Below are 21803 nucleotides of genomic sequence, written 5' to 3' on the forward strand. Positions count from 1 at the left end.
TTGTGCTAGTGTGCATGAATGGAACATTTTTCAGAATTCTATTTATTTAGATCAGGCACACCTCACATTATGATTTTAGTGGTTACTTCAGGGATACAATATATATCTTACTTTTCACAGTTTATTTAGAGTTATCATTATACCACTTCACATAGAATGCAAGAAGCTCACCTCATGCCTTCTAGAATATACTTTCTGTATACACTTCTTGGATAGAGTTTCCATTGTCCTAAAGTCCATCATTTTTTTTGTTTGTTTGTTTGAGTCAGAGTCTCACCCTGTCCTCTAGGCTGGAGTGCAGTGGCACAATCTCAGCTCACTGCAACCTCTGCCTCCTGGGTTCTAGAGATTCTCCTGCCTCAGCCTCCTGAGTAGCTGGGACTACAGGCGCCCGCCACCACGCCCAGATAATTTTTCTATTTTTAGTAGAGACGGGGTTTCACCATGTTGGCCAGGCTGGTCTCGAACACCTGACCTCAGGTGATCCACCCACCTCGGCCTCCCAAAGTGCTGGGATTACAGGGGTGAGCCACCGCGCCCGGCCCTAAAGTCCATCATTTCATTGCCGGCCGACCTCTGCATAATTTTCTCTTGTTACTAAGTAACTTGCCACCCCTAAAATCACCGTTTTGCCCCCCGGCCTTTGTTCCCACTGCTCCCCTGCGTAGAATGCAGTTTTCCATCTTCCTGCGGAGGAGACTCAGCTTTCCATATCCCTGGGCTCTGAAGCCTAACCAGACCCTGAAAAATTTAACAGATCATTCGCTTCTGTGTATGCCATAGCCTAGATGTCCTGCCATCACAGCTCTTGTGACATTTTTACCCTGATGGCTTTACATGTTGCTGTCTCTGTGCCAGACAGTGAGCTCCTTGAGGTCAGGACCCATCTATGACTGTGACCCCAGCAACACACAGTGGGTCTTCAATGTTTGTTGACTCAAAGTATGGATGGCAATGGTAGATAGCTTCCAATGTGATTTTCGTTTTCCCCACCATATATAACACAAAGCCAAGAATATAAAAGGCCTTCCAGATAGATAATAAGCTCTAACTTATAAACATTATAAAAATCAGCACCATCTCTTGCACAAATTTTTTTTTTTTTTTTTTTTTTTTGAGATGGACTCCTGCTCTAGCCCAGGCTGGAGTGTAGTGGTGCAATCTCGGCTCACTGCAACCTCCGTCTCTTAGATTCAAGTGATTCTCCCACCTCAGCCTCCCAAGTAGCTGGGATTACAAGTGTGCACCACCATGCCTGGCGAATTTTTGTATTTTTAGTATAGACGGGGTTTCACCATGTTTGCCAGGCTGATCTTGAACTCCTGATCCTCCCACCTTGGCCTCCCAAAGTGCACGGGATTATAGGCATGAGCCACCATGCCTGGCCCTGCACAAACATTTTTTTTCGACATGACTCAATGTCATTTTTGTTTCAACAGATACCTGTGTCATTCAAAGATGTGGTTGTGGGCTTCACCCAAGAGGAGTGGCACCAGCTGAGTCCTGCTCAGAGGGCCCTGTACCGGGATGTGATGCTGGAAACCTATAGCAACCTCGTCTCAGTGGGTAAGAACATCCTCACCATACAATGCAGATTATGTTCGAATGACCACCTTTCCTTTCTCAGTTGCTAAAAGCAACTGGAGTACTTTGGGAGGCCAAGGCAGGTGGATCACCTGAGGTCAGGAGTTTGAAACCTGCCTGGCCAGCATGGTGAAACCCTGAAACCCCATCTCTACTAAAAATACAAATATTATCCAGGTGTGGTGGCGGGCGCCTGTAATCCCAGCTACTCAGGAGGCTAAGGCAGGAGAATTGCTTGAACCCGGGAGGCAGAGGTTGCAGTGAGCCGATATTGCACCATTGCACTCTAGCCTGGGCAACAAGAGCGAAACTGTCTCAAAAAATAAAAATAAAAAAAAAGCAACGGAAGTACTCTAGAACTTCTGAAATATTTATTTAATAATTATCTAGCACTTTCTATGTGCCAGAAATTGTTTTAGCCACTTTAAAAATATTAACTCATTTCATTCTCATAAAAGCCTTATGAGGTAGTTACTATTAGTACCACTTTTTTACACATTTGGAAATTGAGGTACAGAGAGGTGAAGTAACTTGCCCAGAGTCACCCAGCTAGTAGATAGCAGAGTCAGGATTTGAACCTCAGCATTCTGGCAGCACAGAATGCATTCTTACCTTGTGCTGCTGCCTCAGTGGGTGTGGCTTGAGTTTCCGTGGTCCTGGATTACTAATCCCATTTGGTTCTGGACAAGGTGTGTGTTTAGTCCCCTCCCAAGTATAACATCTATTGTGCAGCCTTTAAAGCTGCCTGAGAGGCCCTGAAGACGAAGGAGCTCAGCCCAAGACCTGCATCAATTTCCCCGGAACAGGTTATGAAGGCACCAAACCAGATGTGATCCTCAGGCTGGAGCAGGAAGAAGCACCATGGATTGGTGAGGCAGCATGCCCGGGCTGCCACTGTTGGGGTAAGTGTGATAAATCTAGCAAAAAGGGTACTGAAGGAGGCTGGCACCTTTGGAATTTTGTTCAGCATTCTTCTCTTAAAAGCCTTGACAGTCCTCCGAGAGCTTCAGCCACATTAATGACTCTTCAACCTCCATGCAATCCCACCGCCCATATCTGAGTGTTTTTCTCGGCTCTACTTGATTGCACCTCTGCCCTTATGTGCTTGGTCCATCTCTCTCCAGAATCTTTCCCATGCAGGTATTCTTACAAATAAAAGCTTCTATGATTCTCCTGTTCCTGCCTCCTATTCTCTGTTGTGACACTTTCCAGATAAAATGCTTCAGAGCTACCTGCTTTCCCTAATTTCTGTGCTCAAATTTAAATCACTCCCATAGACAGATGACTGTGGGATCAGAGAAGAGGAAGCAGTGAATTCCATGTTGGGGTGGGGAGGTGTGAAGGAAATGGCTGAGCTGGGCCCATCTTAACCACTGCTGATTAACCCTCAGACTCACTGCCCCTCTCCCTTCAGCTCTGTAAGACATTCCAGCAATATCCATTGTACCCTGAGGGCTGATGGATGGCCCACTCTTAGGGATGCCTCTGAACTTCTGCTTCTGGCGCTCTCTGGAGTGTGTTCCTCCATTAAACTGTACTCTTCAGCTGTCCTGAGACTGTGGTATCCCGGTTATCAGTTGCCCTCCTCTTCTTTTCTTCTCCTCTTCTGAAAATTTCATAACTGCAAATTCCACAAGAATGTATCTAGTCAGCCTCCGTTTTTCCAGCTACTCTGTTACTATCTATTTCCCTGGCTCAAACCCAGCATTTTCCTTCCAAGGAACAATTGCATTTTCTGTTTTCCATAACTTGGTTCTCTTTCCAGTGGTGTAATCCTCTCAAAGAACTCACCCATTCTGAGAGTACATGATTCTCACAACCAGCCCCTTTGCCATGTTGGGCCCTTTTTTCCCCCTTGCACTGCCCACCCCCACATTTAACCAGTCTGTGGATTACACTACAGGTGTGCACTTACCCTGTTCTTTGTGTGTCAAAAACTAAAATCATCTTTATTTGTCCTTGCTACCCCTGCCACACACACACTCACACTCACACACACACACACACATGCACACACACACACCACTTCATCTTGCTTATTATTCCAGGGCTTTGCTACCGTGTGGTCATTTTGAATCTTCTGCCTTTACCACTGACTCTAACTGTTCCATTCATATGTGTGGTTTTGTTGATTTTTTTTCTTCTGAGAAATGGCTTTAAATCTTCCTCTCTGCTTTTTTTTTTTCTTTTTGAGACAGTGTCTCACTCTGTCACCCAGGCTGGAGTGCAGTGGCATGATCATGGCTCACTGCAGCCTTGACCTCCTGGGCTCAAGCGATCCTCCCACCTCTTAACCTCCCGAGTAACTGGGATTATATTCACGCGCTACCACACCTGGCTAATTTTCATTTTTTTTGTAGAGAAGGGGTTTTGCAGTGCCACTCAGGCTGGTCTCAAACTCCTGGGCTCAAGCAGTCCACCTGCTTTGGCTTCCCAAAGTGCTGGATTTACTGGCATGAGCCACCATGCCCAGTCCTTCTCCACTTTTTTTTGTTGTTGTTGTTCAGATGAAGTCTTGTTCTGTCACCCAGGCTGGAATGCAGTGGTGCCATCTCAGCTCACTGCAACCTCCGCCTCCTGGGTTTAAGCAATTCTCTGCCTCAGCCTCCGGAGTAGCTGGGATTACAGGCACGTGCCACCACCCCGGGCTAATTTTTGTATTTTTAGTAGAGATGGTGTTTCACCATCTTGGCCAGGCTGGTCTTGATCTCCTGACCTCGTGATCCACCCGCCTTAGCCTCCCAAAGTGCTGGGATTACTGGCGTGAGCCACTGCACCCAGCCCCACTTTTAATTTTCCACTGATATCTCCTAAAATGAGACCCAGATTATCTCATGACTGAATGTCTTTAAGTGAGGGGTTATTAATTATTTTTGTGCCATGGACTTCTTAGGCATTCTTTTGAAGGCTATAGACCTCACTTCTATGTATAAAAATACAATAACGTTCATAAGATTATAAAATAAATGACTAAAGTACAGTAATTATCAAAATAAGAAGCTAGAAAATAGTTATCAAAAAAAATTTTTTTTTTTTTTTAGATGGAGTTTCACTCTGTCGCCCAGGCTGGAGTGCAATGGCATGATCTCAGCTCACTGCAGCCTCCTCCTCCTGGGTTCAAGCGATTCTCCTGCCCCAGCCTCCCGAGTAGCTGGGACTATAGGTGTGTGCCACCACGCCCAGCTTATTTTCTATTTTTAGTAGGGACTGGGTTTCATCATGTTGGTCAGGCTGGTCTTGAACTCCTGACCTCAGATGATGCACCTGCCTCGGCCTCCCAAAGTGCTGGGATTACAGGTGTGAGCCACCGCGCCCAGCTTCAAAATATTTTCAAAATGTGCAATATAATAGTAGATGTACTTTTTCATTTATACATTAATGAGGCCTAGCATCAGGTCTAATAACTGTCATGATCTCAAAGAAGAGATGATTATAAACATAATAATGTGACATGAAAATAACAATATTCACAAACTAGTATCAAGTCCCAGGAGCCACTAATACCACTGTGTTTTGTTGCTTATATTCATATTCAAAGGAAATGTTCAATTGTAGTTGGAACTCAGTGAAAACAAAAATGTAATTTCTTTTCTATCAAAGTTCACAAGCCCCTGTTTTCTGCCTACCAAGTTAAGAACTCTTGCTTAAGTCCTAGTTAGCTTTGTTGATTTTATTTTTTAATCTGGTTCACCTTAGAGTGCTTTACCGTTTATATTGTAACTAACTAGCCCAACATGATATTCCCTTGGATGACTGCTATACCAGTGCTTGTTAAGCTCCAAGGTGTTTGGAGTCACCGGGGCATCTTGTTAAAATGCAGAGTCTGATTAAGTAGGTCTGGGGCGGTGCCTTAGATTCTGCACATCTAACAAGCTCCAAGTAAGGCCAAAATTGCCACTTGAAGACCCACATGCTGGATAGCAAGGTACTGTATAACATTTAACCTTCTTTCTTCTGTAACAGGGATCAGCAAACTGTGGCCTACCGATTGGCCACCTGCTTTGTGAATAAAATTTTATTAGAACACAACCACATTCTTATGTTTACATGTTGTCTATATTTTCACGGTATGGCGGGAGAGTTGAGTCATTGTGACGGAGACCATATGGCCCACAAAGCCTTTACTTTCTGACTCCTTAAGAATAAGTTTGCCAGCCTCTGCTCTGTAATATCCTATTTTCTTTGAAATTATTGGTCTCTATACTCTATGATATATTGAATTCCATTTGTGCCAGTGTTCAGAATCCTCTTTACTCATAGAACACTCTTCCCTGCGTTTGTGCTTTGGGTTATGGTTCATGTTCTCTATTTGTGTGCTGTGCACTCTTTAAATTTTGAGAGCATTTCTTAAGTGGTATGAAGTTTCATAAGGATGATTCACTATACTTTCTCCAGAAGACATCTGGCGAGTTAATATCCAGAGGAAAAGACGGCAAGACATGCTTTTGAGGCAAGGCGCAGCCATAAGCAAGAAAACATTGCCCAAGGAAAAAAGCTGTGAATATAATAAGTTTGGGAAAATATCACTTCTGAGCACTGATCTTTTTTCTTCAATCCAGAGCCCTAGTAACTGGAACCCTTGTGGAAAGAATTTGAACCATAATTTAGACTTGATTGGTTTTAAGAGAAACTGTGCAAAAAAGCAAGATGAGTGTTATGCTTATGGGAAATTGCTTCAGCGTATAAATCATGGTAGACGACCTAATGGAGAAAAGCCCCGGGGTTGCAGTCACTGTGAGAAAGCTTTCACCCAGAACCCGGCACTTATGTATAAACCAGCAGTAAGTGATTCTCTCTTGTACAAACGGAAGAGGGTTCCACCTACAGAAAAACCCCACGTCTGTAGTGAGTGTGGGAAAGCCTTCTGCTACAAGTCTGAATTCATTAGGCATCAGAGAAGTCACACTGGGGAGAAGCCTTATGGCTGCACTGACTGTGGGAAAGCCTTTTCACATAAGTCAACCCTCATCAAACACCAGAGAATTCACACTGGGGTAAGACCCTTTGAATGTTTTTTTTGTGGGAAAGCCTTTACCCAGAAGTCACACCGCACAGAACATCAGAGAACACACACAGGAGAGAGACCCTTTGTCTGCAGTGAATGCGGGAAATCGTTTGGTGAGAAGTCATACCTCAATGTACATCGAAAAATGCACACAGGAGAAAGACCCTATCGTTGCAGAGAATGTGGAAAATCCTTCAGCCAGAAGTCATGCCTCAATAAACATTGGAGAACTCACACAGGAGAGAAGCCCTATGGGTGCAATGAATGTGGGAAAGCTTTCTACCAGAAGCCAAACCTCAGCAGACATCAGAAAATTCATGCTCGGAAGAATGCCTATAGGAATGAAAACTTAATAATTGTGGGAAATACTTGAGCAAAATATCTGGTTTCATGGTATGTAGGGAATTATTTTTTATTTTTTATTTTTTTGAGTTGGAATCTCGCTTTGTCACCCAGGCTGGAGTGCAGTGGCGCGATCTTGGCTCACTGCAAGCTCTGCCTCCCGGGTTCACGCCATTCTCCTACCTCAGCCTCCCGAGTAGCTGGGACTACAGGTGCCCACCACCATGCCTGGCTAATTTTTTTTTGTATTTTTAGTAGAGACGGGGTTTCACCATGTTAGCCAGGATGGTCTCGATCTCCTGACCTTGTGATCTGCCCGCCTTGTCCTCCCAAAGTGCTGGGATTACAGGCGTGAGCCACCGCGCCTGGCCGGTATGTAGGGAATTTATCCTTAGGAGAAATCTTATCATTTTAATGAATTTGAACAGTGTGTTTTTATTTTATTTATTTATTTATTTTGAGTTGTATTCTCTGTTTCCCAGGCTGGAGTGCAATGGCACTATCTCGGCTCACTGTAACCTCAGCCTCCCAGGTTCAAGCAATTCTCCTGCCTCAGCCTCCCAAGTAGCTGGGATTACAGGCACCTGCCACCACGCCTGGCTAATTTTTGTATTTTTAGTAGAGATGGGGTTTCACCATGTTGGTCAGGCTGGTCTCTTTGGCTAGGCTGGTCTCGAACTCCTGACCTCGTGATCCCCCCCCAACCCCCCGCCCTTGGCCTCCCAAAGTGTTGGGATTACAGGCATGAGCCAATGCGCCCAAACAACAGTGTTGTATCATAATGGAAATCATGATCTAATTGTGATACAAACTTTTCTAGAAAATACTTTCTGAAACATAAGCATGGTCACCCTGGCATGTAAACGTTTAAAAATGTATTAAATGGAATAACAGCAGAATACAAAATATCTGTGAAGAGACTTAAAGGCATACTCTGGTATATTCCACAGTGAGCCATACAATCAGCATTATTTGTATTTTGGAGTTGTAAATGTGAAATTAACATAAAATGTGAATATCAGACACATGTCACACAACATATAGAATGCCATTCAGAAAACTTTTCCACTTTAAATATCATCATTGTCTTTTGATGTCTTAACAATACAAAAAAATAACAACAACAACATGGCCCACTATTGTTAAAAGAACTTTATTATACCAGCTACATTTTTCCACCTTTTTGTAATACATGTAAATGGCTATAGAGGTTGTTACTGTCCTCTGCAGAAATAATAAAGCAGTGTTTTTAAATGTATTTTGATAATTTGGCCAAAAATTTTACTAAAATGTAGTTATTTATATTAAAAATGCAAGCTAAGGAATAGTTTAAGAACCTGATTCTGGGTAAATGAAACACTGTAAACTATTTGACAAAATGTAGTGTCACCCTGGTGTACAGTACACTGTTCATATTTTCTTAGTCTTGCTTAAAATATCTTGTAGCAAATTAGTAGTATTGATACACTATTCTAGATACACTATTCTATATACAGATTGTATAACTCAGAAATATTTCATGCATAGACCACTGAAGGAGAATTTCTTTTCTCTCTATCCCTCTGCAAATTAATTCAAGAATATTCATTTTTTTAATATAAATTTCCTTGCAAGTGTCCTAGACACTAAATCCCAAGGTTTTAATTATTTCAATGTTTGGAAAGAAGTCTGCTTCCCTGAGTTGCTATGTCATCCATATAAGAAAATAAATGGCCATGTGGAATCTACATTTTTCAAGATTTCCCTCCATGTAAGACTGCCTGATCCAGAATGAGAAAGGAGACATAACCACAGATATCGATATGATTTTTTAAGTGATAAAAAGATACCTCATACAACTCTAATCAACATATTTTTTAAAAAGAGGAGGTGGATGCTTGTCTAATAAACTTAAGTTATGAAAACTGCAATAAGAAGTAGAAAACTTGGTAGGATAGTTACCATTGAAAAACTCAAAAAAGCTATTAAAGATCTATAATGGGAAAATGCTCCAGGCTCAGAAGAGTTCATGCTTAGTTCTATCTTTTAAAGAAAGATTAATACCAGTGTTATTTATTATATGGATATAATACAATCCATGAACTGTACTCATTTATTTTATTAAGTCAGAATAAATTTTAACACCAAAATCAAATACACATAGTTGAAAAAAAGAAAACTTCTGCTGGGTGCGGTGGCTCACGCCTGTAATCCCAACACTTTGGGAGGCCGAGGCAGGTGGATCATGAGGTCAGGAGTTCGAGATGGTGAAACCCCATCTCTACTAAAAATACAAAAATTAGCCGGGTGTGGTGGCACACACCTGTAGTCCCAGCTACTTGGGAGGTTGAGGCATGAGGCAAGAGAATTGCTTGTACCCAGGAGGTAGAGGTTGTGGTGAGCCAAGATCGTGCCATCCAGCCTGGGTGACAAGAGCGAAACTCCGTCAAAAAAAAAAAAGAAAACTTCAGACCAGTCTTACTCATGAATATAGAAACAAAAATTATAGTTAAAATACTAGCAAATAGAATTCAGCCATATACCCAAAGAGTGACATAGTAAGAGTCATCCCAAGAATGCCAAACCAGTTCAGTTAATAGGAAATACATCAATCAAATTAACAGTTTAAAGGAGAAGAATCATATGAACTCTCAACAGATACTGAGAAGGCATTTCATAGAATGTGTTAATTTACATTGTAATAGATGGGAACCACTTAAAGAGGTTTTTCTTAAAAAAATCTTTTTTAACCCAAACCCCAAAGCATATATTATGCCAAAGCCATTTTTTAAAATTAGGAATTCAATATTGTCTTAGAGATTCCAGTGAAGGCAATAAAAAGAAATGAATTGGTATAAACAGCAGAAAAGGTAAAACTATCCATTTTTACTGATGATATGGTTGTACACCAATAAATGAAAAGACTATTTTTTGAGTTAACTTTTCTAAAAAGACAGGGTACCAAAATCAAGAGCTGTTCTCCATACTGACAAGAAACACATAATTTATATGTACTTCTTTTGGAATTACACTAAATCTCAATGATTTTTTTGACAGTCATTGAGAAAAATATATGAAAAAAATCATACCATGTATAAAAACATCACATGTACCCAATAAATATATACAACAATTATATATCTATAATAATTAAAAATTTTTAAAATGCCATGCTAGATACCAGAAGATAACATGAAGCCATTCTAATGAAATTAATATTGTATTGGCAAAGGAACAGGTAAATACATCATTAGAACACAGTAGAAAATTCAGAAATAGACTTCGATATATATGAACTTTTTCATATGTGAAAAAGGTGAAATCTGAAACCACAGGGGAAAAGAGTAGTTTACTTAAAAATAATTCTGGAACAAGAACCTTTTAATCTTAAAGGAAGAAAATTTGGATTAACAGCACAAAAATAAATTCTGGGTGGATTTAAGACGTAAAATTTTAAAGCAACAGAATTCTTAAAAGAAAATCAAAGGAGCCTATGTGTACAATCTAGGAGTTGGGAGATATTAACTTTACCAACACAGGACACTCAGAAGCTATTTAGAAATAAGCAGTTGAAGGCTGGGTGCAGTGGCTCATGCCTGTAATCCCAACACTTTAGGAGGCTGAGGCAGGAGGATCACCTGAGGTTAGGAGTTCAAGACTAGTCTGGTCAACATGGTGAAACCCCGTCTCCACTAAAAATACAAAAATTAGCTGGGTGTGGTGGCACATGCCTGTAGTCCCAGCTACTTGGGAGGCTGAGGCAGGAGAATCACTTGAACCTGGAAGGCAGGGGTTGAAGTGAGCTGAGATTGCACCACTGCACTCCAGCCTGGGCAACAGAGCAAGACTCCATCTCAGAAAAAAAGAAAAAGGAAAAAAAAAGGAAACAAACATTTGACTACGTAGAATCTTTTGGTACAATCTTTTGGGTGACAAAAGATGCCATCAGCAAACTTAAGAGATAATAGATTGTGGGGAAATATTTGTAAAGCTGATCAGAGAGAAGGCATTCATGAAATGGACAGGAAAAAAACCCAATAGCAAAATGTGGCAAAGAATATGAGTTGACAGTTGTGAGAAGAGCAAATCTAAGTGGCCAATGGACCTGTCCAAAAATGTTTATCCTCAGTAGTCACTGGGGGATGCAGATTTAAAGTTAAAATCAAATAACACTGTGTAACAGCATTTTTAGCTATCAGAACAAAAGATGTTACACACTGCTGGTGGAGAAATAAATTTTGAAAAACAATGCAAATTACTGTTTTGGAAAGAAATCTGGTAATATTTAGGCTGGGCGTGGTGGCTCACACCTGTAATCCTAGCACTTTGGGAGGCTGAGGCAGGCAAATTGTCTGAGGTCGGGAGTTCGAGAACAGCCTGGCCAGCATGGTGAAACCCCGTCTCTACTAAAAATACAAAAATTAGCTGGGCATGGTGGCAGGCACCTGTGATCCCAGCTACTCAGGAGGCTGAGGCAGGAGAATCACTTGAACCCAGGAGGCAGAGGTTGCAGTGAGCCGAGATCGCGCCATTGCACTCCAACCTGGGCAACAGAGCAAAAAGATTCCATCTCAAAAGAAAAGAAAAGAAATCTGTTAATATTATTAAAATATTTATGTCACTTTGGAGAATCTTCCCTTAGAAGTAAAAGCCCCAATACATAAAAGACAGATGAACATGTGAACACGGACATTTATTGTAAAAATTGTTCTTAATGGCAAAAAAACCCCCAAAACCAAAGCAAACACTAGAATCAAAGTAAATACCCATGAATTGGGAAATTGTAGAAAGGAAAAAACTATAGTGTATCCATTCCATAGGATGTTAATATAGCCATTAAGGTGGACAAATTAAAACTATGCTAGTGGACTTGAGTGGAATTCCACAATGTTCTCTTGAGTGAAAAATGCAAGGTAGATATTAAGTGTGTTAAATATGACTCCATTTTTGTAAATCATTAACAAAATGTCTCTAGGTGTTTATCAGCAATGAACGGTATCTATATATGTTTATTTGATTTTATGTGCATGAAGAAAAGTATAGGAGAGTATGCATTGACTTGGAGGGAGGTGGGTAATGCAGGTAGGTTATGGGGGAGTCAGGGGTGTAGGGAAAAGGAAAACCAAAAAAGAAAAATACATAAATGACTGAATCACGGGTGATACCACAAATGTGTGAGTTAGTAAATTTGGCTGGGGATGGGGGAGCTAGAATTTTGCTAATTTGTGGGGATGTTCATGGTATACATTGTAAAAAGGGAAAATTTCATAATAATGTATACGATTCTATTTTTTAAAAAAGTAAAAACTCCTGTGTGTGTATATATGCATGTGGATGTTTATATGAACATAGAAAAGTGTAGAAGAATACATACGAAGGTGTTAACATTCATTGGTTACCTTGGTGGAGAAGGGTAATAAGTTTTCTGAATACCTTTGTATTGTCTTGTTCACATATATTGTTTTTGTAATTTGAAAAACAAAATAAAGGGGGAAAACATTTCAAACTGAATGAAGCCTTGAAAACGTTTCCATTTTCTGACAAGATGGCACCCTGACTTGGTCTAGGGTTGAGGTTAGGGTTATGGAAATGACGTCTTGTCACCTTTGCTGCATTCTAGTAGAAACAAGTCATAGGTCCCAGCCATACTCAAAGAGAAGGAATTATACATGAGAGTAATTTCCCTCTCCAGACTACCAGGCAGCAGAGATCATTGGGGGCCATCTTGGAGTCTACCCACCTCATCAGCGAAACACTTATTTGAAAGTAGGGAGGAGTGAGGATGGCAACTGTGTTGGAACAGTAGTTTAAGTAAGCCACATACTTGCTGCTGGGCACCATGAGTGCACAGATTCTAGATGTGCTTGCTGGAAGTTCTCCACTAAACAGAAGTATTCATTTATCCACAAGTATATACTGAGTGCTTACTATGAACTGGACACTTCTAGGATCTGGGGATAAAGCAGTAAACAGAAAGAAATGTTGATAATTGTCAGGAAGCAAAATGAAATAGGAGGGGAGTTAAATTTTAGATGCAGTAACCAGGAAAGCCCTCAAAATGATCTCTGCATTAAGACCTAAAGGGAATGAGAGATGTAATAATGCAACTGTCTAGAAAATTGTATTCCAGGCAGAGGGAACAGCAAATGCAAAAATGCAAACACCCTAAGGGAATGTGTCTGGAGTGTTGGAGACCAGAAAGGAAGGTGTATTCTTGTTGAATAACAAATTGTCCCCCAAACTTAGTGACCTAAAACAACAATAAACGTCTTACATGCTGTCTATGGGTCAGGAATTTTGAAAGTGCCATTGGATTCACACTCCCCTTAGCTGTGCTTCTTCCCTCTCACTCTGCCCTTCCCAAGTCTTTGTCCAAGCTATCTCTCTTTCCAGACCAGCACACAGGAGGACCAGTGCCATTTGCGCTTATGGGAAGGAAGGAGTCCCCTCTGCCATGACCTTTCTGTGTTCCTCCACCCAGCAGTGGAATCGAAGCTGTTCAGCACCTTCTCCAAAATATTGGCGCCCAATATACCCTACCATTCACCAATGAGAGCAGGTTGCAGACCACTACTGTCTTTCTCCGTCTTTCTTTTCTTTTCTTTTTTTTTTTTTTGAGACGGAGTCGCACTCTGCCGCCCAGGCTGGAGTGCAGTGGCGTGAGTTGGCTCACTGCAACCTCTACCTCCTGGGTTTCAGCGATTCTCCTGCCTCGGCCTCCCAACATGCTGGGATTACAGGCGTGAGCCACCACGCCTGGCTAATTTTTGTATTTTTAGTAGAGACGGGGTTTCACCATGTTGGTCAGGCTGGTCTTGAACTCCTGACCTCAAGCAATTCACCCGCCTCGGCCTCCCAAAGTGCTGGAATTAGAGGCATGAGCCCCCACGCCCAGCCTACTGTTTTTCTTATGACTAGCACTATATTGATGGAGAGGAGATGCGGGCAGTGGTTTCCTGCAGAAGTGACAGCCTCAGAGTGGGGTTTCAACAGAAAGGATGGTAGCAGGTCATTGTCAACTGTGTATCCCTACCTAGAACAACCAAAACCTTGGGGTCAGAAAAAGATAGGCTGGGGGTATTGTAGGACACATCTTTGAAAATGGTCGTCCCCAGGGAGAAACAGCTAAATGGGTGCAGCTACCTGGTTTCACCGCATAGACGCAATTAATTACTCAGCATCTCACACTATAATGGGGCGCCCTGGGCATTTAGCTACACAGCGGAAAGCCACACCTGAGTGTGTGTGGCAGCCTTGGGGCAAGGTGGAGAGGGTTGTAGCAGCGGCCCTGCCGCCACAGAAGGAGAGATGTCCTTTGAGGAAACCATGGCAATGTGTGGTCTTGCGGAGAGATGGGGCTTAGGAATTGGATGCAATTGACTGAAAATGGGAAGTGGGTGGCAGGAATGGGGTTTAGGAATTGGGGGAGGAGAATCAGTTCTGGGATGTAGTGATAAAGAGGTCCAAGGAATGATTGCATGCAGATACTTGGTTTTCAATGATTCAGGAGTCCAGAGAAGGCTATGATTGGTATGGGTGTCCCAGTGGGTCAGGTATCCGAGGTCTTGGAATTTGGGAGAGTGGTAGTCTCTGGGATATGGGATGTGGGGAGTCTAAGGAGTCAATAAGGGATCTAAAGCGTTGGTGATAGGTGACTTTTTTATTGTGGTAAAATACATAAATAATACAATTTACCATTTAAATCACTTTAAAGTGTATAATTCAGTGACATTTAGTACATTTACGGTGTTATGCAACCATCACTACAATCTAGTTCCAGAAATTTTTCATCACCCCAAAAAGAAACCCTGTATCCATTAAGCAGTCACTTCCCATTCTTCCCACCCCTTCCTTCCCCAAACTCCTGGCATCCACTAATCTGCTTACTGTCTCTAGTCTCTAATGATTTACCTATTCTGGATATTTCATATAAATAGAATTACACAGTATATAGCGTATTAACATAATGTCCTCAAAGTTCCTTCATGTTGTAACATGCCTCAGTACTTCATTCCTTTTTATGACTGAATAATATTCCATTGCATGGGTAATACCATCAGTTGGTGGACATTTGAGTTGTTGCCAATCAGAGGATTATCTGAGTATTGTGAAATGTACTGCTATGAACATTCTTGTACAAGTTTATGTTTAAACACCTTATTCAGTTATTTTGGGCGTATACCTAGAAGTGAAATTGCTGGATTATATGGTAATTCTATGATTAACTTATGAAGAAATAACCAAACTGTGTTTTTTTTTTTTTTACAGTGGCTGTACCTTTTTATATTCCAACCAGTAATGCACAAGGGTTCCAGTTTCTTCACAACCTCGCCATCCATCATTTGTTATAATCATGTGCCACATAATGATGTTTTGGTCAATGAGGGACCACATATACAGTAGTGGTCCCATAAGATTATAGCAGAGCTAAAAATTTTCTTTTTATAAAATTGTATTTATTATTATTTTTTTCTTCCAACTTTTATGGAGCTGAAAAGTTTATACTGCCTAATGACATTTTGATGATCCTGGCACTGTGTGTACCTAGGCTAATGTGTTTGTGTCTTAGTTTTTAACAAAAAAGTCTGGAGGCTGAGGCAAGAGAATTGCTTGATCTGCCCTATTAATTGCAATTTTCACAGTTAACTAGTACTATTTTTATTTAAATAATAGTACCTGGGAAGCGGAGGTTGCAGTGAGTTAAGATCATGCCACTGCACTCCAGCCTGGGCGAGAGAGCAAGACTCTGTCTCAAAATAAAATAAAATTAAATTTAAAAAATTAAAAAAAATTTTAAGTAGAAGATTATAGAATAAGGATATAAAGAAAATATTTGTGTACAGCTATACAATGTGTTTGAAGCTAATTTATTACAAGAGAGTCAAAACATTTTTAAAAATTAAAAGGTTTATAAAGTAACGAAGTTATAGTAAGCTAAGGTTAATTTATTACCGACAAAAAAATTCAAATAAATTTAGTGTAGCCTAAGCATACAGTACATATAAAGTCTACAGTACTATACAGTACTGTCCTAGCCTTCACATTCACTCACTGCTCAGTCACTGACTCACCCGGAGTAACTTCCAGCCTTGCAAGCTCCATTCACGGTAAGTGCTGTATACCGGTATACGATTTCTTATCTTTTATACTATATTTTTACTGTACCCTTTCTATGTTTAGACATGTTTAGATACACAAATACCATTGAGTATAATTGTCTACAGTATCCAGGCAATTTGGACTTGTAGCCTCGAAGTGATAGGCTGTACCATCAGGCTACATCATCTAGGTTTGTGTATGTACACTCTATAATGTTCACATAATGATGAAGTCACCTAACCATGCATTACTCAGAAAGTATCCACAGAATTACACAATGCATGACCATATTTACATTCTGCTTTTTAAAAATCTTAAATTAGGCTGGATGTAGTGGCTCACGCCTGCGATCCCAACACTTTGAGACGCCAAGGCAGGCAGATCACTTGAGCCCAGGAGTTTGAGACCAGCCTGGGCAACATGGCAAAACCCCATCCCAACAAAAAAATACAAGAAATTAGCTGGGTGTGGTGATGCACACCTGTGGTCCCAGATACTCGGGAGTCTGAGGCAGGAGGATTATCTGAGCCTGGAGAGGTGGAGTCTGCAGTGAACCATAATTGCACCACAGCACTCCAGCCTGTGTGACAGAATGAGACCCTGTCTCGAAAAAAATCTTAAATTTATGTATCTTAAGAATATACATTAATATAGAGTTTAAATATCAAATAAAGAGGGTTTTTAAAAGTTGAAACAATGTATCAGAGGATAAAAAACCATAAAACATTTGTTTAAATTTAAAGGATTTGTTTAATCTGCCCTATTAATTGCAATTTTCACAGTTAACTAGTACTATTTTTTATTTAAATAATAGTATGTATGTAACAGAATAGTAAAGATGTAACCTGTGAGTGCTGTTTTACAGCAGCAGAAACTGGAACACATGCAGTCTCATGATTGTCCTACTCTTTTGCCAGATCATTGCATTGTCTGCCCAGGCACCCCTCATCCCATCTCTCTCCATCCCTTTTCTTACCTTTTCATGTTCCTTGTCTTTTCATGACAGCATTTATCAATGTCTGAAAGTAGAATGTTGTCGATTGACTCTCTCTTCAACTAGAACATAAGCAATGAGCGGCCCAGCCTTTGTCCCACACACTGCAGTGTGTCCCACTTCTAAGAAAGTGTCCAACACACAGCAGGAACTCAGTCAGCATTTCTTGAATGAATTAAGTGAAGTGATGCATACAGGCCACATTCTGAGCTGCTGGAGGAGCCAGTAGTTGATTACCAAACTCTAGTCCTTTATCTTGGTGTCCTGATGTCCTGACTGATACACAGTTTGTAGGCAAATAGCTGGTGGGGTTTAGTAGTATGGGATAGAATAAAGGGAGATGTAATTGGGACACTCTCCAGATTATCTGCCCCCATGAAAAGCTAGTTCCAGGTGTTGCCATCTCTGCCCCACAGTGGGCTTGCCTTAGTCCTCGTTGCCGCCTTTTCCAGACAGCAGTGCTGAGAAGCAGGAGCCCCTGAGCTTGGAGACGCAGGAAGAGCCCTGGGAGGCCCAGATCAAAGGGGGGCAGTCAGCTCATGGAGCCGAGGAATGTTCTGCTGACACCCACCCCGAGGGTATCCGGTATGTTTCTGTGCACCAGCGACCCCTCCACACCTCACCAGATTGGTTCCCCAGCCCCGTGGGACCCGATTCCTGGTCAATTCCAATTTGATTCCAGTCCAGAATCAAATCAGAAGAGCAATCCCGAGTGCCCACCTCACGGTCTGAAACACCTCCTCCTACACCCGGACCCAAACACGAGGTCGGCTCAAGGAGGCACTGAGGTCACGACAGTCAGGGTCCTGCGCTGCTTGTCGCATGCAGTCTCCTTCCCCGAACCGCCGCCTGCACGGCCTCCACTGTTTTCCTATTGGGCTGCAGCCTGAGAGCCCTGACAATGCGGCCCACAAACCGGGAACGCGAAAGTGCACGTACCAGGCGCGATCACCAGGCGCTAGCGTTGAGGGGGGACTCGCATCACAGTAACCGCCACCGTTGCCGGGGGACTGGCCCCAGCGGCTTGGCCCCCAGCCGTCTGTGGCAGTGCGTCCCCTCTCCGCGGGATCGTCGCCATGGTCCTGCGATCCTAGGAGTCGGGCAAGGCGGAACCTGCCTGAAGAAACCTCAAGCGGAGATTCAAGGAAGCACCACGTGATCCCTAAGGATCCCAAAGATGCGTCGGGCATGCATGGGCGGTGTGAGGATGCGTCTCCCTGACAGGTGTCCCCGCTGGGATTTCGAGGTACGGCCTGCCTGTGTTCCCCGGGGCGCTCTCTTTCCGGAGGGGTTTCCTGGCAGAGAGCAGAACCGCGCAGCCTCAGGAGCTGCCTGGCTGTGTGTGTTTCTGTGCGACTGTTGGATGTTTCCGTGTGTCTTTCTGTGTGTGCGTGTGAGTGTGTGTGGTGTCCGGTGAAAGAAATGTGGCTCGTGCAGTGAAGCGCGGTTTCTCTGTAGTCCGCCTACCCTCTGATGTGCCCGTCTCTTTGGCCGGGCTTGGGTTGCGGGGCAAGCGTTCTTTGTTTCGCTCTTGGTTCCTAAAGCCTCGGTGAAGTGGGGGGCTGGCTGCGACCCGCAAACGTCCAAATCACCTCCCCTCCCAAGCCGCCCACTCTTCCAGAAAGAAGACCAGCACACGACAACCAAGAACAAATTCCTCCAGGGGCCCATGGTCCTGCGGCACACCCAAGGCTGGACGGACCCTAGCCGTCCTGTCCTCAGTACCCCCTTGAGCCCACTTCTAATTCGGTGGCTGGCGGAGTCGGAGCTTCAGGACCTGAGGCGGGCACTCCTTCATCCTCTTCAGATTTCATTCTGGATTAAAGGATGTGTGCAGAAAAAAGGTCAGATGGGGGTGAAGATACAATCCGCTGAGGTGTGGAGGAGGTCCCGCACCTTCACCTGCAGAACAGGTGCAGACAGATGTCAAAGAAACTGTTTCCAACGCCATCCCCTTTTCCTCTTCACTGTACAACCTGTCCACACCATGGCGCTGTGCTGGCGATAGAAGACACGAGTGTTCGGAGAACCTTTGGACCGAAGACTGTCGCCTTTCTGGCCAGGTCCCCTGTTGGACCCTGGTTCCCCGAGGCACATGGGAGTGGGATGGATTGATCCTGCCTGGGCTGCGGCCTCTACTCTGTTCTCCCTCTTTTCTTGCCTTCCCTGATTCTCGTCGGCCCAGGTTTTCCTTGGTCTGGCTCACAGTCCTCCAGAACGTCCTTCACAGCAAATGTTTCCCAGTTCGTCCAGGACCACCTTGGCGGGGACGTAGGTGATGAGTGTTTCCTTCTCAACACTCACATTTCTTAATGACTGGGTAGCTGTGATGCTCTTGGAACCGTGGGTGCCCGTAGCTTTCCCCAATAAGGAAACTCTTGGTCTCCCTATTGCACCAGATGGCTGCATGATTCACATAGAATGAGAGGTAGCCAGCCGTAGCTGGCCTTTGCCTTCTAATGAAGGCTATGTTTCATCTCATCTGCTGGTGTTTTCTCATTGTTGAGGGGTCTCCCATTGCTCTGTTCCTGGCTGGGACTGCCTCTCAGCACTGCCTTTTCGCTGCCAGGGATTTCACAGAGCAAAAGGGACTGGGGGTTAGCTGGGTGTAGGCCCGGTGGTGGGTTGTGATCCCGGTGTGGGTGCTGGATCACTCTGCAGGATCCTCTTGGCTCCTCTGGCAGGAATCCCTGGACGAGGCTTGGACTCCGGCACAGGCCCTCCTATGGTTTCAGGTGTGCTTTGCTTGTGCTTCGCTTTCTTGGGGGTATCCTCAGTGGCCCTCGCCAGCATGCCTGGATATCCCTTTTGGTCTTGGATTCACCCCAGAAGACCTCTGAGACACTCTCTCCACATTTTCTGCCCCCATGGGATGCCAGTTTTAGGTGTTGCCACCTCTGCTTCACATCGGGCTTGACTTTGTCCTTGTTCCCGCCTTTTCTGGACAGCAATGCTGAGAAGCCGAAGGCCCTGGTCTTGGAGACCAGGACAGGGCCCTGGGAGGCCCAGGTCGAAAGGGGGCCAGTCAGCTCATGGGGCGAGGGAATGTCCTGCTCACACCCTCCACTGGGGTCTCAGGTATGTTTTCCTACCCCAGCGACCCCTCAACTCCTCACCAGATTGGATCCCCAGCCCCACGGGACCTGATTCCTGCCCACACCCTCCAATCTAGAATCAAATCAGAGAGCAGTCCCGAGTGCCCACCTCAAGGTCTGAAGCGCCTCCTCCTCCACCCAGACCCGTACACGAAGTGGGCTGAAGGAGGCACTGAGGTCAGGACTGTCAGGGTCCTGCGCTGCTGGTCGCACGCAGCCTTCTTCCCCGGGCCGCAGCCAGCACGGCCTCCACCGTTTTCCTATGGGCCCTGAGAGCCCTGACGTTGCGGCAGCGCCAGCCGGGCACGCGAATGCGCATGCGCCAGGCGCGCGTCACCAGGCGCGACGGCTGAGCCGGGGCTCGCGTCACAGTGACAGCCACCGTTGCCTGGGGACGGGCCCTAGCGGCTTGGCGGAGCTGGAGCCCTCCCTGGCAGTGCGTCGGCGCTGGGCTATGGCCCCCTCCTCTCCGGGGGATCGTCGCCTTGGTCCCCCGACCCTAGGAGTCGGGCAGGGCAGAACCAGGCTAAAGAAACGTCCAGCGTAGCTTCAAGGATGCACCGCGTGATCCCTATCGGATCTCCCCGACGCGTCAGGCCTGCCTAGACGGTGTTGGGAGCGCGTCTCCTTGAACGTTGTCCCGCCTGGGATTGCGAGGTAGGTACCGCCTGCCTGTGTGTACCGGGGCTGCTGTCTCCGGGGAGGGGCTTCTGGCGGACAGGAGAACCAAGCAGCCTCAGGAGCTGCCTGGGTGTGTGTGTTTCTGTGCGAGTGTTGCATATCTCTGTGTGTGTTTCTGTGCAAGTGTTGCATGTCTGTGTGTGTTTCTGTGTGTGTGGGGGGGGGCGGGGGGGTGTCTGGTGAAAAGAATGTGTCTCGTGCGGTGGAGCGCCGTTTCTCTGTAGTCCGCGGGCTCTCTTATGCGCCCTCTTGTGGTCCCAAGTGTGCTTTTCTTGTTTTTCGCTTTCTTGCGGGTCATTGATTTCAGCTCTAAGCTTAATTCCTTTTCTGAGTCTCACCTGTTTCTTTAAGTGGGAACTTAAACCATTGATATGTATTTAAAAGCATACATTTCCCTCAAAGTGCTGCTTTAGTTGCATTCCACAAAATTTTATATGCTGTTATTTTTGACTCCAAATAGGTAATTTTTTACTTGTCCCATAGTTTACTTAAATGTGTGTTGCTTAATTTGCAAACATTTTTTAATTTTGACATTAATTTCTGGCTTAATTCTACTGTGGTTAGAAAACAGATTTTCTGATTTCAATCCTTTTCAATATATTGACAATTTATGGCTCAATATAAACAAGCTTGCTAAAGTTCTTTGTATAAGTGAAAACACTGCTGCTGCTCTTAGGTGGACTATTCTATAAGTATCAATTACAACAAGTTGGCTATTAGCACCGTTCAGGTATCTTATATCTTTATAGATTTTCTATATACTTTTAAAAGTTAATGAGAGAACAGTATTAAAATCTCAAAATATGATTCTGAGTTCATTTATTTTTATTTCTAGCAGTTTTTAATGTATTGTTTAGTTCTGGTACTAGGCACAAGTACTTGTATGATTGCTTTGTCTTCTTGGTCAATACACTTCTATAGTATTATAAAATATGCCTTTTTAGAATAAATCCCTGGTAATATTCTTTGTTTCAAAGACAATTTGTTGTGAGGGCCGGGTGCAGTGGGTCATGCCTGTAATCCT

General features: G+C 43.7%; 1 protein-coding gene across 19 annotated transcripts in view; it reads left to right on the forward strand.

Annotated features, from left to right (window-relative positions):
* Nucleotides 1-21803, forward strand: part of ZNF793 (zinc finger protein 793) — a 91533-nt gene that overhangs the window by 32002 nt on the left and 37728 nt on the right. For 16 of the 19 annotated variants that reach the window (XM_008960843.5, XM_055103126.2, XM_055103122.2 and 13 more), the window contains 3 exons: nt 1440-1566; nt 2391-2486; nt 5980-20755. In XM_008960843.5, the coding sequence (XP_008959091.2) occupies nt 1440-1566; nt 2391-2486; nt 5980-6962 (1206 nt within the window). In that variant the 3' untranslated portion in view covers nt 6963-20755. The remainder of the gene's footprint in view (nt 1-1439; nt 1567-2390; nt 2487-5979; nt 20756-21803) is intronic. The other 3 variants (XM_063600230.1, XM_063600231.1, XM_063600227.1) reach the window with 2 other exon arrangements.

This window comes from Pan paniscus, chromosome 20 (genome assembly GCF_029289425.2).
Source record: "Pan paniscus chromosome 20, NHGRI_mPanPan1-v2.0_pri, whole genome shotgun sequence".
In the NCBI taxonomy this organism is placed as follows: domain Eukaryota; kingdom Metazoa; phylum Chordata; class Mammalia; order Primates; family Hominidae; genus Pan; species Pan paniscus.